The sequence below is a fragment of the Ciconia boyciana genome, chromosome 4 (assembly GCF_034638445.1).
Source record: "Ciconia boyciana chromosome 4, ASM3463844v1, whole genome shotgun sequence".
Lineage (NCBI taxonomy): Eukaryota > Metazoa > Chordata > Aves > Ciconiiformes > Ciconiidae > Ciconia > Ciconia boyciana.
This window is the reverse complement of record NC_132937.1, coordinates 74,028,141-74,044,075: the sequence shown is the minus strand read 5'-3', so window position 1 is coordinate 74,044,075 and position 15,935 is coordinate 74,028,141. Positions and strand designations below refer to the sequence as shown.

The window sequence follows — 15,935 nt, the reverse complement described above, 5'->3', positions numbered from 1 at the left end:
GCCTGCTGTTTCTATTGTGTGCTTGGACTGATGCTTTTGCATCTTTACCATCATAATATGTAGGCAGGCTGTCGTGGTTTAACTCCAGCTGGCAACTAAGCACCACACAGCCGCTCGCTCCTCCTCCTTCCTCCCCAACCCACTGCGGTGGGATGAGAGAGAGAATCAGAAGAGTAAAAGTGAGAAAACTCATGGGTTGAGATAAAGACAGTTTAATAGGTGAAGCAAAAGTCACCCACACAAGCAAAGCAAAGCAAGGAATTCATTCACTACTTCCCATCAGCAGGCAGGTGTTCAGCCATCTCCAGGAAAGCAGGGCTCCATCACACGTAATGGTTACTTGGGAAGACAAACGCCATCACTCCGAATGTCCCCCCTTCCTTCTTCCCCAGCTTTATATACTGAGCATGATGTCATATGGTATGGAACAGCTCTTTGGCCATTTTGGGTCAGCTGTCCCAGCTGTATCCCCTCCCAACTTCTTGTGCACCTGGCAGAGCATGGGAAGCTGAAAAGTCCTTGGTTTAGTATAAGCTCTATTTAGCAACAACTGAAACATCCCTGTGTTACCAACATTGTTTTCAGCACAAATCCAAAACATAGCCCCTTACTAGCTACTATGAAGAAAATTAACTATCTGTTGCGTTAAAAGTTACTGTCACATGGGAGTCTGAGGAGTGGCTGGGGTGGGAACCCTCCCGTTGAGTCACGAGGTTCAGACAGGACTCCCTTGCTTTCTAAACTCCTTCTCAGAGAGGAGTCTAGGTGTGGCTAAGTCCAGTCTTAGTCTCAGACTTGGTCAATGGTTTGTTTTCTAAGGACTGTATATGTAGCCACCCATCAGAGTCAACATTTGCCTGTCAGAGCCCTCTCAGGGCTTTCACTGAAACAGCTTTGCAAAGTCGATTAAGGCAACAGAGTTAATTTGACAACATTATAAGTCCAGTCGTGTTCAGTGTACTGAACTTCACGATTACGGATTCTCAAATAACGCGATGCACCCCCCAGTCTAGTGGTGTTGCATGAACTATCACAGCCATACTTAAAGAGTCTGGTCATGTTCAATGAGAACTACCACAGCTAGATTAATGAAGAGTGCAGTTTATTAGAGCAACAGACACACAGGTTCTTTGGATTACTGGTGATAAATTCACTGTCTGCAAACCACATGCAAATACCAAGAGTATGGGTAACACCACCAGCTACAAACACGTTAAAAGACAATAAAGCAACTCTAGAGAGATTCTAAGTTTCCCGGGGAGGCACTTGGTATAACCAAGTGCTTGAATCTTACCCAAAGGTGTCCTGATGGGGGAGGAAGAGAGGCTCAGCCCGTCGACTGATCCCAGAGGTCAGAGTGGTACACTATGGTGTCTTCCCTAACATTCTCTCTCTCTTAAGCTATTTTATACTATTTTTCACCTTTCAAGTGGAGCTTCAGTGACTCTAGTCATATATCTAGGTTTAGGATTGGTGTAAAGTTTTCTCGCTTCGCTTTTAAAGGTATAAGCTAGGAAAATTCAAAGCGCAAGCTCAGTGAGATGTGGTTGCACCTTGGAGGCAGGTAGCTTTTGGGATGGAGGTGTGTTTTGGTATTATAATAATGGTATAATGAGCAAGGTTCACCAGAAGGACAGCATTTTGTCAAAAACATGACAGGCTGTTGGCCCAGGGTAGCAAATATGCAGCTTATCAGTTCCATGATACCTTTGAGTTCCCATTTAATTGCAGAGCCTGGCTGCGGTATCTCCACACCGCTCCACCCTCTGAGCAGTACCTCTTAGAGTCAGCACACCAAGTTCCCCTGGCGTTACCGACATCAAAGGTTGCAGGCCTAGGGAACTTCCACGGAATGGATTCCTTGCATGTCAGCCGCATTCCACCCGGGAATCTTCTTCAATGCTGTGCCTTACCTAATAGTGTGAATATAAGTTTAATTTCTAAGTCACCTCCAGCAATTATTCCACACTATCCCAGCCAAAACCAGCATACAGGCACAACAGAAGAGCTCCAGAAGCCAGAAGTGGCACAAGTATGTTTTATGAACAGGAGGATGAGGGCAGAGAGGTGATTACCTCCCTGGGATCAGGCAGTAGACCAGCAACAGGAACAGAAGAAATATGATGTTGTTAGGGATGACCCATGATCCATGAAATAAGAAAAGATAGTTAGTCTCCAGCTGGTTCTGACAATAAATGGGATAGTTGACAGATATATCTCAATGTAATAGGGATAGGTAAGGGGCAGGCAGAATAGCTGTACACGCACATGAGTGACCACATGAAATAAAGGGGCACACATATTCAAGTATCTGTGAAAGAGAGATAACATCTAGGGAAAATATTGTGGAAAAGTTGAATTTACACAAACCCACACACATACACAGGAATGAACTCACAGTTCCCCCTTGTTTTGTGTGGAGAAAATTGTCATCTGCTGGCAAATTCTTTAATCTGTGTTGAGAGCAAACTCTGCTGTGAATGTGGATGATTTGTATGTTTATATAGATGAGGGTTGACTGGAAAAAGGTAGTGAACTCCAATATTAAGTTTCTGGCACTGTACTACCAGCACTCTCACTGCAAAATGTGTAAAAATTGTTGCTACATTCTGGGACAAATAATAAAATGGTCTTTGTTGTGTAACTGCATAAATCAATCACATTACAGAGTAGAAAGATAGGGATTTAATTTAGGTGTAAAAAAATATCACCCTGTGGAAATAGGTTGTCAAGGGACTGACAGAATGCTGGCTACAATTGGACAAAATTAGACAGCTGAAACTGACTTATCTAAAATGCAGTTCCAAGCCTACCTGAGTGCTACAGGAGCCTAAGGCTCCTGAAGCGAAACACTTGTGTTTCAATATGTAGACACACTACCTTTTTCCATTTCTGTTCATTAAAGCAAGGGTTCCGATATCTGATTGGGTTGATACCGAAATCCAATGAGTTACTTTTGTCATCTATGGTTGCATTGCTTGATCAATGATCCTGTGTTTTCTTTATTAGTATTGTTGTTTAGGCCAAAATGATTCTACTTAGTCATAGAAATGGGAAAGCAGCTGATCTGTAGGTCAGTGGGATATGGAATTGCTTTGTGGGGTGAGTTAAGCTTTAGTAATTGTGTAGCTCTGTGTCTCTAAGATAATTCTTGGGCAAAAATTGCAGCGTCTATTCCTGTCTAAATGTTGCACACGTCCTCCAGGAATTCATATTCACCATTGTGTTTTAGGTGTGTTTGTGCTTCTCTGGGACCTTCACCAGCATGTGTGAATGAGCATTTTTTTCAGTTAAATGTCATACATTTCTGATTCAGGGAAAAAGGAAGAATGACACCCTAATTTTGTATTGAGATTGACAGCGATTTAAAGTCTATTCTTTAGCTTCATGTGGCAAGCTGCTTCTTTTTCAAAAAAAAGCTCTTACTCTAGTTTTTGGGTTTATGGTTTTCTTTTCTCTAGTAACAAAAGACTAACTTTAGGTTTCCCAAAACACAACAATGTCTGGCAATGAGAATCTACACAAATATTACCTGTATTAGAAAAGTTAAAAGATGGTAACACTTGCTCAATTTCATTTAATATAACTGGATATTGTGCAACGGAGATGTCTCTGAAGACCATCTTTCCCAATAGCAGGAGAGCTTTCTGTGTTCTGTGGACTTTGAGAGGGTCAGACGGGCTTAATTGGCATGGGGAATTTGCACATGAGTTGTTGTCTGATTCAAATTCCAAAAATGACTGTTCCAAATGTATGAAACAAGCATCAAACTTGCTTAGTCACCAAATTAAAATGCATCTGTAGATAAAACATTCATCATGGTTGTTTAAGTTGCTCATGTCAATGTCTGTTATTTTGAGATACTGTAGTTTGCCCAGGGAAAATTAATTGTATGTGAATTGGCTACCTCTGGGGGCATCAAAGAGGGGCTTTATGATGTACAGATTCATGTGTTGCTCATCTCAGTTAGAAACAAGGAATTGTTACTGTTGATGACAAGTATTTGAGGCAAAAAAGCATCTTTCTATGGATTGTGATCCAGAGACCTGGTCCTCCTTGTCAGCATTGTTTAAATTCTCCGTAGTAGAAGAGTGAAGGAGTATGATCTAGCTTCCCAGAATAAAATCATCCCAAAGGCCTGAGGGACAGCTATGCATTCTTTTGTACCTCCTCGTGTTTCCTCTTCTCTGTATTCCTTCAGGGCTGTAGGTATTTGGCTTACTCATACCCTCCCACTCTTTCCTTAAACCCAGTTTTAATTGCATAAGGTTGGGTAAAAACTGGACATCCATAATCCTGGTAACTGTGTTGTGACCAGGGCTCCCAGTCTCTGGCTACCATTGAAATGCCTAGTTGCAAGCTCTTTACCTTGGGTCTGTTCTTTACTAGCAAGCAGGCTGGTGAAAGAAGTGGAAGTAGATGTACAAAGGGAAGAGGAGAGCCATCTCCCTCTTATACGTGTGTTTTAGGTGTTCAGCAATGACTTCCCTGCACATCAAGCTCATAGAGGTGCCTTCCTAATGTAACAATAGAACAACATCTCAGTATAGGGTATTATGTTTCAATCTTGCTCAATGAAGACCAGCCACTGGCTGGGGTCCAATAGCTAATTCTTTCAGTCAGGATTTCCCCTTCCCAAGGCTCTTTGCAGCAGTGTGCACCACGCCTCCACCACTTCATTTCCTGACTCACATTTCAATTTCAGGAAATGCGGCTTTTCTCAATTTTAGATTAGGATTATTTCATGAGTCAGCTAAATGTGCAAACTGTGAGTAAAAACACTAATGGGCTTTGCTTTCTGCTTTGTCAGATAATTTCTGCACAATCATTGCCACTGGAGCTGAATTCAGAGAGGATGGTGTCTACTGACATCCTGATCCTATGGACTCATAAGCAGGCATGTGGTTTTCCCTAAATAGCCGAGGGGACTGCAAGCAAATTCTTTTGTCACCATGAAAATGCAGGATTGATCTGTAGAAAAGGTCCTGTTTTCCAAAGTTGAGAACATAGACTTTGGATAGGTTCTGGGTTTTAGATTAATGCTGGACTTGGTACCTTTTAGTTGATTTAAAACACATAATATATTATTGGAAAGTAACTGTTGTGATATTGTACAAAAATATGAGTTTCTTCCTGTCAATATAATTTATAAAGAGGTAGTGGGATTTTTGATGGCTCTCTAAATCAGCAGTTGAATAAAAGTATTTAAAAGTGTATTACTGCTGTTGGCCTGAATAGTAATGATAGGGACCTGGCTGTTAGCAGACAGCAAGGATCCTGTCACTTCTACAGAACTCCAACAAGCTAAACATCCTTACTACCTTCAAAGCAGCAGATGGGAATTGGTTATAGAGAATGGAGCCTGGGCTCAATAGGGTGGTCTTCAGACGTGTTGGATGCTGTTGCAAATGGACACTGCTAGCCCTTGATAGTAGGGGAAGAGGTATTGTCTATTGTACCATGGAGACAGTGGCTGTCAGATACAGAAAGACAGTGTTGTGCATTTTGTGCTTGAAAAAGAGAGCTGAGACAGGAAAAGCAGTGGACAGGTCAGCCTCTGAATGTCTTCAGTAAAGGATTTTTAAAAGTAATCACTCATCCGGGGGGGGGAAAATGAGTTTTTCTTTTTCAGAGGAGATTCTAATTTATTTCTTTGTTGCTGTAGGTTGGCATGAAACATAGGTTTTGTTCAAAGTGACAGCATATAATATAAAATAAAATTTTGAAATGGAAAGGCATTTCAGAATGGAAAAACAAAACAACACGTGTTTCCTACATTGCTAGAATGTTTTTTTCTGATGTTAGTGCAAAGTTGTTGCTTTTTTCCTTGTCCAAGTGACGTTTCATCAAAGTGAATGCAGAAAATCTGTTCTGACAAAACAGCACTTTCTTCAGCAAAAACAGTTTTCAGAATGTTTGGCTAATTTTTCTGATTGTGAACATGAATGATGTTTCAAAGCCATTAACATTTTCTGGAAAAAAATACTAGGTTTAATATCTAATTAATATTTCTTGAACATTCTTGTATCACACTTCAGGCATAAGATCAAAAAAAGCACAGTTTGATTAACTGTGCTTTAACGCACAGTTAATTAACGCACAATTCCTTTCCCATCCTCACTGGGTTTTGAAAACTGAAGGAAAATGTGGGGGAAAGCTGTAATTCAAAGTTACTTGGTTTTATGGCTGTGTTGCAAAACATTTTAAACAAGGTGTGACTATTACTCATATATCAACTATTGTGTCTGTGTAAACTTGAGTGTTTGAGAGTACCAAAGCAATGTGTTGCAAGGATTAGCGACTAGGAATTGTCCTGTTCTGTATTTGAAACTCATGGCAATGGTTGCAACAAGGAAAGGAAGGAGTCAATATCGTCTGTGGTGGCACTGTTTTGTCAGTGTTTTCCTTCAGTTGAACAAAAACTTGGGAAAGAATTATTGGAACATTTGAGAAACCATACTGACATTCAGAATTCACATAGTAACAATATCACATGACTTAGGTCAGGTCCCAGCATCTTCTCTTGCAAAATGTATATGTCTCATCTCTTCAAGGTGCTGGCTTTCATCAGTGTTCACATATGTGAATTTGGGATTACCCTTTAAGTTCTGCTCTTTGAAAACCTTGGGCCTGGCAGGTTCTAATAGTTATTGCTGTTGAAAGAGCTGAGAAATCTGTATTCCAAAACCAGGACTACTCACTACCAGGCATATGTTCTGCTTGTACTTGTTCAGGTAGACTCCAGCAGTGCTTAGAAAACTAAGCAGAAACTGATTTACAACCAGTTCAACCATGAGGTTTTTCCCTCATTGCTACCTGAAATTTCAGTAATCTCTCTTAATACAAACATCAGAGCTCAGATTGAAAGGGTTTGGAAGAGAGGAACAGGGTGGAGTATGACTTCCAGGTTCCTTTCTGAACAGTATCCCTATAATCCTAATCACTGGTCTAGCAGCAATAGTGCTGTTAAACAAGTGTAGATGCATTCTGCCCTTGCCAGGTACTAGTAGTTTAGGTACTCTGATTCTCTATGAGTCCAGGCATACCAGAAGAGGGGAGTCTGTAAGACAAAACCTCAAGAACAAATGGGGAAGGGGAGGCAGCACAGAAGGATCCTTACGGTAGATGTCAACAGCTTCAAATCTTATGCAGCTGGAAGTGCTTTATTCAAGGGCATGGTTTCAGGGTGCTAGGCTGACTTTTTTCCAACTTAATTTGCTCTTCATTCTAGAAGATGAGAAATGTCTGGTTTGGTATTTCTGCTGCAACTAGTAACAGCTCAGTTGGTTTACTTGGAACAAAGAAGGCAGATAACAGATTGACAATGTAATTTTTGGAAATTACATTAAAAGGGGGCAGGGAAGGGAGTGAAGGAGGAAAGTATTTGAAAACATAATCTTTGCTTTCATCCACCAGTAAGCCTGGAACAATGCTCAATGTAAAGAGTTCTGGACATCCAGAAAAGTAGCCGGGACAGAAATTAGAACTCAGCCCATCATTAACAATGTGGTGATAACTATTGACTGCAAACACTAGCAATCAGTAGAACCAGTTCATTGACTGAATGTTCTTGCCTCTCAGTTCTTCTCCTTTGTGAACAGAAAATTTGCATGCTTGACGTTGCAAAGCTTTGAGGTCAATTTCACACAGCTCCTACTTGCCACCTCTACTCTTGCTCAGCCTTCACACAAAATGACTTCTGAAATCCATTTTTGAGGGCTTTCCACTCAGACTGGGTTCTACTTAATGAAAGTAATTCTGTTTATTTTAGGAGAACAAAAAAACCCATAGAAATACATGGGAAGAAATAGATTGGGATGTGATTTTTGTGGAATTATTTCACAAGAAACCACAATAAAATCCACCTCCATTTCAAACTGGCCACAAAACCACTATTAAGGGGAAGACCTGCAAAAGGGAAACTCTAGGTTTTGATCTGCTCTAACTCTAAAAGCTGAAGAAACACCACATTTGCTGAAGGAGAGAAGATACAAAGGACGTAGGACATGAGATAGTATGGAGGTGGGAAATAACCACTTTTCAAGAGTCAAAATGCTAGGTTAGATAGCCATCCATTTCCTCCCAGTTTTCCAGCATACTGCCTTGAGAAGAAAATGGGAGCTAGTGCTTGATTAAGGGCTGTTAGAGGTGTCACTAAATAATCAGAGGAAATAGCTGAGAATGAAGATGATTGAAGATTACTGAAGATAACTGAATGAAGATAACTCCCAGGTTTTTATCTGCACATGGCCAGTTGACAGTTGGATCATTTGAGATGTTCCACAAAGATCTTGGATAGCAGTTGGTTTTAACAGAAGATCTACATGCAAATAAAATCTCCAGGTTTGTTAGTCTTAGGCAGTCAGCTTTACAATAGCTAAATGAGCCAAATGTCACAGAGGGCTGTGATGATAAAATGATGATTCAGTGAATGCAGGGAGAGGTCCTTCATTCATTGAGTTTAATCCTTCTACCCCACCAGTCAGTTTGCTTTGTTACTGATATTAACATTGCAGGACTACATCCTTTAAAAACTGTAGTGCAAACTGCCTGAAAAGAGAGGATGTGGGGTGACATCCCATTGCTGTGAAATAAGATAGAAATCTCAGAAAACAGTGATAGAGCTTTGGTCCTCTAAATGCAAACTATATGTGGATTGCATACTGCTGTTTATGAGAGATGAGGATGACCCTTCAACCTCCAGACATATCAGTTTTGTATGCAAGTGTTTTTAAGTCATCTATTGTGCTTTGCAGTGAAGGGAAAATACAGCAGCAGAAATATTGCCTTGCTTGTAAGCAAATGGTCTGAAGCTCTGCCTGCCAAGCCAGAACACTGGTCCAAAAGGCCCTAAAGCAGGGAAAAGAGGGAAGGGAAGGGAAGGGAAGGGAAGGGAAGGGAAGGGAAGGGAAGGGAAGGGAAGGGAAGCGAAGGGAAGGGAAGGGAAGGGAAGGGAAGGGAAGGGAAGGGAAGGGAAGGGAAGGGAAGGGAAGGGAAGGGAAGGGAAGGGAAGGGAAGGGAAGGGAAGGGAAGGGAAGGGGAAGGGGAAGGGGAAGGGGAAGGGGGGGGGAAGGGGAGGAGCGGGGAGGGGAGGAGAGGGGAGGCAGAAGAGAGAGGAGAGAGGAGAGAAGAGAAGGTTACTTACAGCAAAGGAGCTGGTTCTCAGCTGGCCATGGCTTTAGCTTATTGATGGAGATAGTCTCCACTGTACTTGTCTGGCAAGCCCATTATGCTAAAGTGTTTTCATCCTTTCTCCATGCAATCAGATTTTGCTTTCCCAGGTCTGAGCTGACAATTTGCAGATGGCACCAATAAAATAAAATAATTTTTTTTTTTTTTTTTAAAAAGGAAGACTTTATTATTCTAAAATGCACAAGTGTACGGGAAAGTACCATGGTCCCTACTTCCAGGAGTCAGTAGTTGCTTTTCTGCCCAGTTTAGGATAGCTGGCTTGTCAGCGTTTGTGTCCGACTAGGATAGACCTACATGCAGGACAATAGCTTGTCTACAGCTTGTCTCCATTAACTGGAAGATTTATCTACAGATGGATGCAAGGTGATGTCATCCCTGCTGGCTGGTTGGCAAAGGGCAAATCCAAACAGCAGGAGGTGAGTGGTCTGCCACGCAGCCTGCACCTTGTAGTCTGCCATCACATTGGATTGACTTCTCACTTTCTTGAACCTCTCAGGTGTCAAAACTTGTCCCCTTTGCAGGTCTTACCCTTAATAGTGTTTTGTGCCTCACTTGAAATGGAGGTGGATTTTATTGTGCTTTCTTGTGAAATAATTGCACAAAAACACATTTTCAATTTCAGAAAAGTTTTACTTAGGAGTCCTGAAATTTAGTTTCACAGGCTTCTTTGGTTCTTTTTCAATCTTTTTTCTTTAATACTAGATTTTTACAAATTTTTCAAATCAAATTTGTTTTTGAACTAGAAGCTCTACTTAGCGGTTTCTGAAAATATACAAATGGTAAAGGTTTATCATGGACTCCTAGAGACATCTAGTTGGGAATGGACCTCTGGAGGTGTCTAGTCCAACCCCCTGCTCCAAGCAGGACACACCCATCAGGTCGCTGGGTGCTTTATACAGGCAAATTTGGAAGACTTCTGAGGATGGAGATCTCCTGACCTGTCTGAGCCTGGTCCCAGGGCTGCACCACTTTCATGAGGAAGAAGCTTTTCCCTGTGTCCAGTGGGAATTCTCTTTGTTGCAGCTTGTGCTTGTTGACTCACTGTGTACCTCTGAGAAACTTCCATCTTCTCTGTAACTCTCCTATTTAGGCAATGGATGACTGCAACCTGACACCACCTCACCTTTTCTTCTCCAGACTGAACAGACCACAGTTTCCTCAGCCTATCCTTGTACATCATGTGCTCCGACCCCCAGACCATGTTTAGTGGCTCTGCTCTGGACTTGCTCCAGTGTTGTCTTCTCTTTTTTATGGGGTTACCTCACACCAGTTACAGTTACAGATACAGATGAAGCCTCACTGGTGCTCTGTAGAGGAAGTAGTCACTTTCTTCCAGCCATTGGGTACACTTTTGCTACGCAGCCCAGGCTGCAGTAGGCCTTCATGGGCAGACTGTTGATTCATGTTCTGTGTCCTGTCCACCATAGTTCCTTTTCTGGCCAGTCATGCCCCAGCTTGCACTGCTGCCTGGATTTATTGCATCCCAAGGGCAGAAGCTTTCTGTTTGCCTTGGCTGAATTCCATTAGGCTGCTATCCATAACTTCTAGGTCACATTCGTTTTCACTCACCTTCACAGTGTGGCCTCCCAACAGGCTGACCTGTCATGATATAGAGAAGATGGTCCTTGTTTGTTTGTGGAATTCTGATAGCCATAGATATCATACACTGTGAGCTCAACGACTATGTACTACCCAAACCAACTACCCAAAATATCTACATAGGTCCTTATTAGAGAAGCAACAGCTTCTCTGTCATTAATACATGGCTTGTAGCAGTTTGTTTACATTATATGCGTTTTCTTTCTGTTTTAAAAAGGGCATGTGTCCTTGCCCTTTCTGCATTAAAGTGCACTTGGCAGACTGTTTTCCAGTTCCTGCTATACTGCTGAAATTAGCATTCACCTGTGATTCCGTTAATTTATCTGCACACTTTTAAGGCGTTTTGTAGCAAAGCAGATGCATAGTGCACCAAAGGAAGGGAACAATACATCTGTCCTCATAATAAAGTATTTAAAGATGCCACCCTTGTTTAAAGGAAATAATTTAGAGAGCAATTATGATTCAAAAGAGATTTTTTTTTCCTCTAAGAAATTGATATTTAAAGCAAGATTTTAAGTGTGTAGTGCTATAATTACATTGCCTGCAGTGGTTTCTGCTCACCAGAAAGGCTCACTTCATCGGAGAATTGTTGAACATATCTGAAAGATATGAGCTTGATTGTGCTACAGGCACTTCCAGAGGGAATGCTGCACCTGCTAACTAGAAAATGGCACATTTTAGAGAAGCTGCATTTAACATGGCATGATTTGTTTTCCTGCTGTAGCTTTCTGTGCCATCTTAAACTAGGTTTCCTTGCTGACACAGACTGACTCCAGTTTTAACACTATTGTCTTTGTCCCTGGACACACTTGGAAGAAACAATGGTTTGGAGCCAGAAAGTTAGGGAGTAGGACATCAAGCAAGCTGTAAAAACCCTCTAGGCCTCATTTAACATCTTGAAGTGTAGGACTTGTCCTACTCCTGTTTTGTCCTGGCTAAACTCTACACTCTTAAAATAGCCTGTATGACATGCTAAAGACAGTAGACACTGAAGGGTCACTGCTGGGAAGAGATGAGATCAGGTCTACCACCTGCTGTACTATATGGCAGTGTGGGTGCTACCTGTCAGAGTGGCATTATGCTGGACTGGTTGCTTTTGCAGGACCAGACAGTGCAGTTACCATGTCACTCTTCTCTTCCCTGTGTAATCATGAGCCTTCCCTCAAAGAGGCAGCGTGCTGTGCAGGCAGGCAGGTCATCTAGGAATTGAACGCTTCTGGTGTGGAAGTCACAGACTGGTTTCTGCCTGCAGAAAGGCTGCAGGACAGCAGCCTTTGCTCAGTACAGTGCAGGTGAAAGTCTCTATGCCATTAATCTTGGGAATGTGCTCATGTGAGGAAGTTTTCCCAGCTGAAGCCACCAGGTTCTGTACATAGCCATGTTCTGGGCAGTTGTTGGAAGGCTGGGATGGGTGTGGTCTGTCCTGAGGTCTCCACAGGACAGGACAGGGCAGGCCTTGCCTCATCTGAGTGAGGCTCATGGCCTGCCTATGTGTCTATGAAGAGAGCCTCAGGCCTCTGACAGGCCAAAACCAATGATACCTTTTGGTCCAGAAGTAATGACTGGCAGTAGTCAAAAGTAAATGTTCACAGGAAAACACTGGTGGGGAACAGGAAAGGGGCTGTCCTCTGGCACACCTCTGCATCAATTTCAGGGTAAGACAGCCTTGTACCTGGATCCAGAGAGCACAGGTGGTGAAAACAAAATACTAGCTTAGGCTGCCTTTGTGTTGGACTGTGCATGGGGGTTTGCAGCTAGCAGTCACTGTCTGTCAGAGTCTGGCCACTGTCTCGGCCTGTCACCCAGTGACTACTTGCATTTTGTTCTCCTACACTCCCCTACATCATGAAGGAGAGCTGGTCATGGTGCTGCTCCCCTCTTCCCTATACACAAGCATGAACTAACACTTTGCTTTCCTTGCAGGAGCAGTCAAGGTTTTATGCACATGAAACTGATGAAAACAAAAGAGAAATACATCCTGGGTCAGAACAGCCCTCCCTTCGACAGCGTTCCTGAAGTCATCCACTACTACACCACAAAAAAGCTGCCTATCAAAGGAGCAGAACACTTGTCACTGCTCTACCCTGTGGCTGTGCGGACCCTCTAATAACCTAGTCTCACCCCTTCCTGTGGATGGGAGGTGAGAGGTAAGCTGGGTTGCACAGAATTCAGTGCTTGAGTCTGATGGAGAGTGGCAGCCTTTAGTCTTGAGAACGTGGGCACTCTGCAGAGTTGTGTATGGAACTGCGTGTATGGTACTCTTATGCTGCAGCATGCCTCTAGAACTGTGCTTCTACATAAAAGAAGGAAATCTTATTTTAGTGCAAGGAGAACAGATAATCTTCCCAGAGCTTCTCTATGAAGGGAAGCACTTCCCAACAAAAGTCCTTCCTCCATGTTTTGAGCAGAATCAACAAGTTTTCTCAGCAGTAAAACACCATCAACTTTTATTCTCTTGCTATCCTGAGAAACTTATCCATGTGAAAGAGTAACCTGACTCTGAGGGACCCTAGGGTGTTCTTGGTGGACCTGAGAAGGAGCTGCTTAGCAGGCAAGTCCCTGTGGCTCTGGTCACTTAGCTTGGTGGGTTTTGGTCTTTTAATGCAGTTTCTTGAGGTAGTCAAATGTTGAACTCCTATTAAGCACACAATATTAAAAAAATTTTGTGAGAGCAAATCATGGTCAATTATTTATGAATAGGGAATGTAGTTAAAGAGTAGTTATATATTTTTATCCTTTTTGGTACAATAATCTCTTAAGGGTTACTATCTTCATTTGCAAATTTCATCCATAGCTGCAGGCAGCTAATTCTGTTTGGGGCAGTTACACCATAATGTTTTAAGTAGTTGAGAGTGACTCATTTTAATATGTGGGTTAGTATTTATGCATGAGGGTGGTCGAAGGCTTTTATAAAGCTTTAGTAGGCAAAATCTTCACTTGCTCATTCATCTGGATCAAACAGGTGTCCCACTGAGGTAGCAGATTAACAAGTGTGTGTCACACTGCCATTCTGTAAGATGGCTTTTGCAGCTGTGTAAATGAGAACTGCAGTACGTAGCAGAGCAGAATTTTTTTTTCTGGTGTACCAAGGCATTCTTAAAACATGGTCCCTTGACACATACCTTCTACCCAGTGTTCATTTTCACCATGAGCAGAAGCCCCCTGCTGTATTTCAGTCACTGTTAGCCAGAAGCACTGCAGAAGCTGCTCTGTACCTTAGTCCTGCCAACTCAGTGCCCATCCACTTGAGAGATATTTTCTACGTGCTCTGTGTGCTCATTGAATGGGATAAGTGAAAAAAATATAATTGTGCAGAAATTGGAACTGGGGAATCAATAGCCTGGTAGTCCTCGCTTTGTGCCATCTCCCACCTATGTCTAGAATGTTGTGCGTTAACTCATCAGCTGTTGTAGTAGCAAACTGGTTATATGCAGTTTATGTATTTTACAGACTGCAATAGGACTGTGAAATTGTGTGTTATTTAATTCAACTTTCTTACCTACTATTCCCTTTTATGTATGCTTAGAAAGAAGCAAATCTGAAATTGTAATGGAATAACCACTTACTGCCTGTAAAAGTAGTGCTTCATTGTATTGTCTAATCTGATAAGAACCTCAAGGATGTCCCATATAATGTCATCGGTGATGAAAGTTCTGCTTCCTTTTAAGCCTGTCTTGTTCTTTATATGACATCCAACACAGTTTGAACAGGAGTGGATCACACATATGTGAGAAGCCCAGTGTCATTCTGTGCAGCAATTGTAGTGGGTCAAGCTGTCCCTATCTCACCCAGAATTTGAAGCTGCATTGGACTAGGTTCTTACTGGTTTTCTGAGAGGAGGGTGGCACAGTGGAGACAAGAGACAACATTCTTCTCCAAGTGTAATCAAGCATTCCTTTTTTCATGTACTCACCTACATGCACCTTTTATTTCCCTAAAGTCTTTGCAGAACTCTTCATTCTCCTCTTAACATCACCTAATTGGCAAGAGCATACAGGCACTTTCAAGTGAGTATATTCTTTCCTCACTGGAGCAGCAGTTCATGAAGGTGGCAAAGCTCACAGACATTAGGAATCAGATTGTATTTGCTACTGTCTGAGTCTTTGCCTGTGTGGGCTCTGGCAACTCCGTCATGCCTGTTGGGACAGAAATATGTCATATTTCTTCTTTTGCATGTTGAAGTGCATTTTTGAGAATCTGGCATTTTTGCTGTTCTATGGCCTGTTTTTCTTCTTCTGTAATGGAAAAGTAAGCCCCTACTCTCTCTAACACCAGTTACTAGTAGAAACCAACATTATCGTTAACCAAGGCCTTGCCAGCTTCCTTAAGGTCATTGTCTTTAGCTCATGGAGATGACCGTTTGCCAAATCTTCCTTGTCATGGGCCTGACTGAAAGTCAGCTGAAGCCAGCAGGTGCCACTTTATTGCTCTGTGCAGATTTTGGTTTGGGATTCCTTGCTTCATACAAATCAGGTCAATATGCATCATACAAATGTGTACACAGTTTATTACAGCTTCAAGGATCAGATCAGGATTCTTGGTTCAGCAAGAGGAAATCATCTCAGAAAATGCTGGTTGTCTGTGGGAAGGATTTTTTGATTATTTTATAAAAAGACTTTTAGAAAGTACTTGGTAATTGCAGAATAAATAAAACCAGGATTTTGTTTGCACTGTAACGTTGTCTTTGTTTATTTAAGTGATTGTATGATATTTTTCCAGTGAAGGAATATTATTCCCAGACTTTTTAATGTACAGTGAAAATACAGTTTGTTGCAGTGTGTAGTATTGCATATAGGTAGAAGATCTCGTAGCGATCATGCCTATATAGCACATTAAAAGTTTATTTTTAAAAAAATTATAAACCTCTCCCTTTTCTTGCTCTCATTGTCAATGTGTACTCAGGTTGTCTTGAACAGCTAATAGTTGAAGCAGCCTTTCAGAACAACTTGTTTTTTATGTGTTTTAACTGTGTAGTGAAAGTAATCATTAGGCTATAATCTGGTTTGGAGTCTGGAAAATCATATGGCTCAGGTCTGCCCTGAGTAATTGTCTTGACAATGTGCACCTTTGCCAAAATAGCACAGGTGTGTGTGTGAATGACATTGCTGTCCAAGTGCTTGAGGTGCTCAAGGAATACAGTTATT

The 15,935-nt window shown here is 41.9% G+C and overlaps 1 protein-coding gene across 1 annotated transcript in view; it reads left to right on the top strand.

Annotated features, from left to right (window-relative positions):
* Window positions 1-15,577, top strand: part of SHB (SH2 domain containing adaptor protein B) — an 88,086-nt gene extending 72,509 nt beyond the window's left edge. The window contains exon 6 of the mRNA XM_072860110.1: window positions 12,715-15,577. Coding sequence (XP_072716211.1) covers window positions 12,715-12,898 — 184 coding nt within the window. The 3' untranslated portion in view covers window positions 12,899-15,577. The remainder of the gene's footprint in view (window positions 1-12,714) is intronic.
* Window positions 15,578-15,935: the final 358 nt, after the last annotated feature.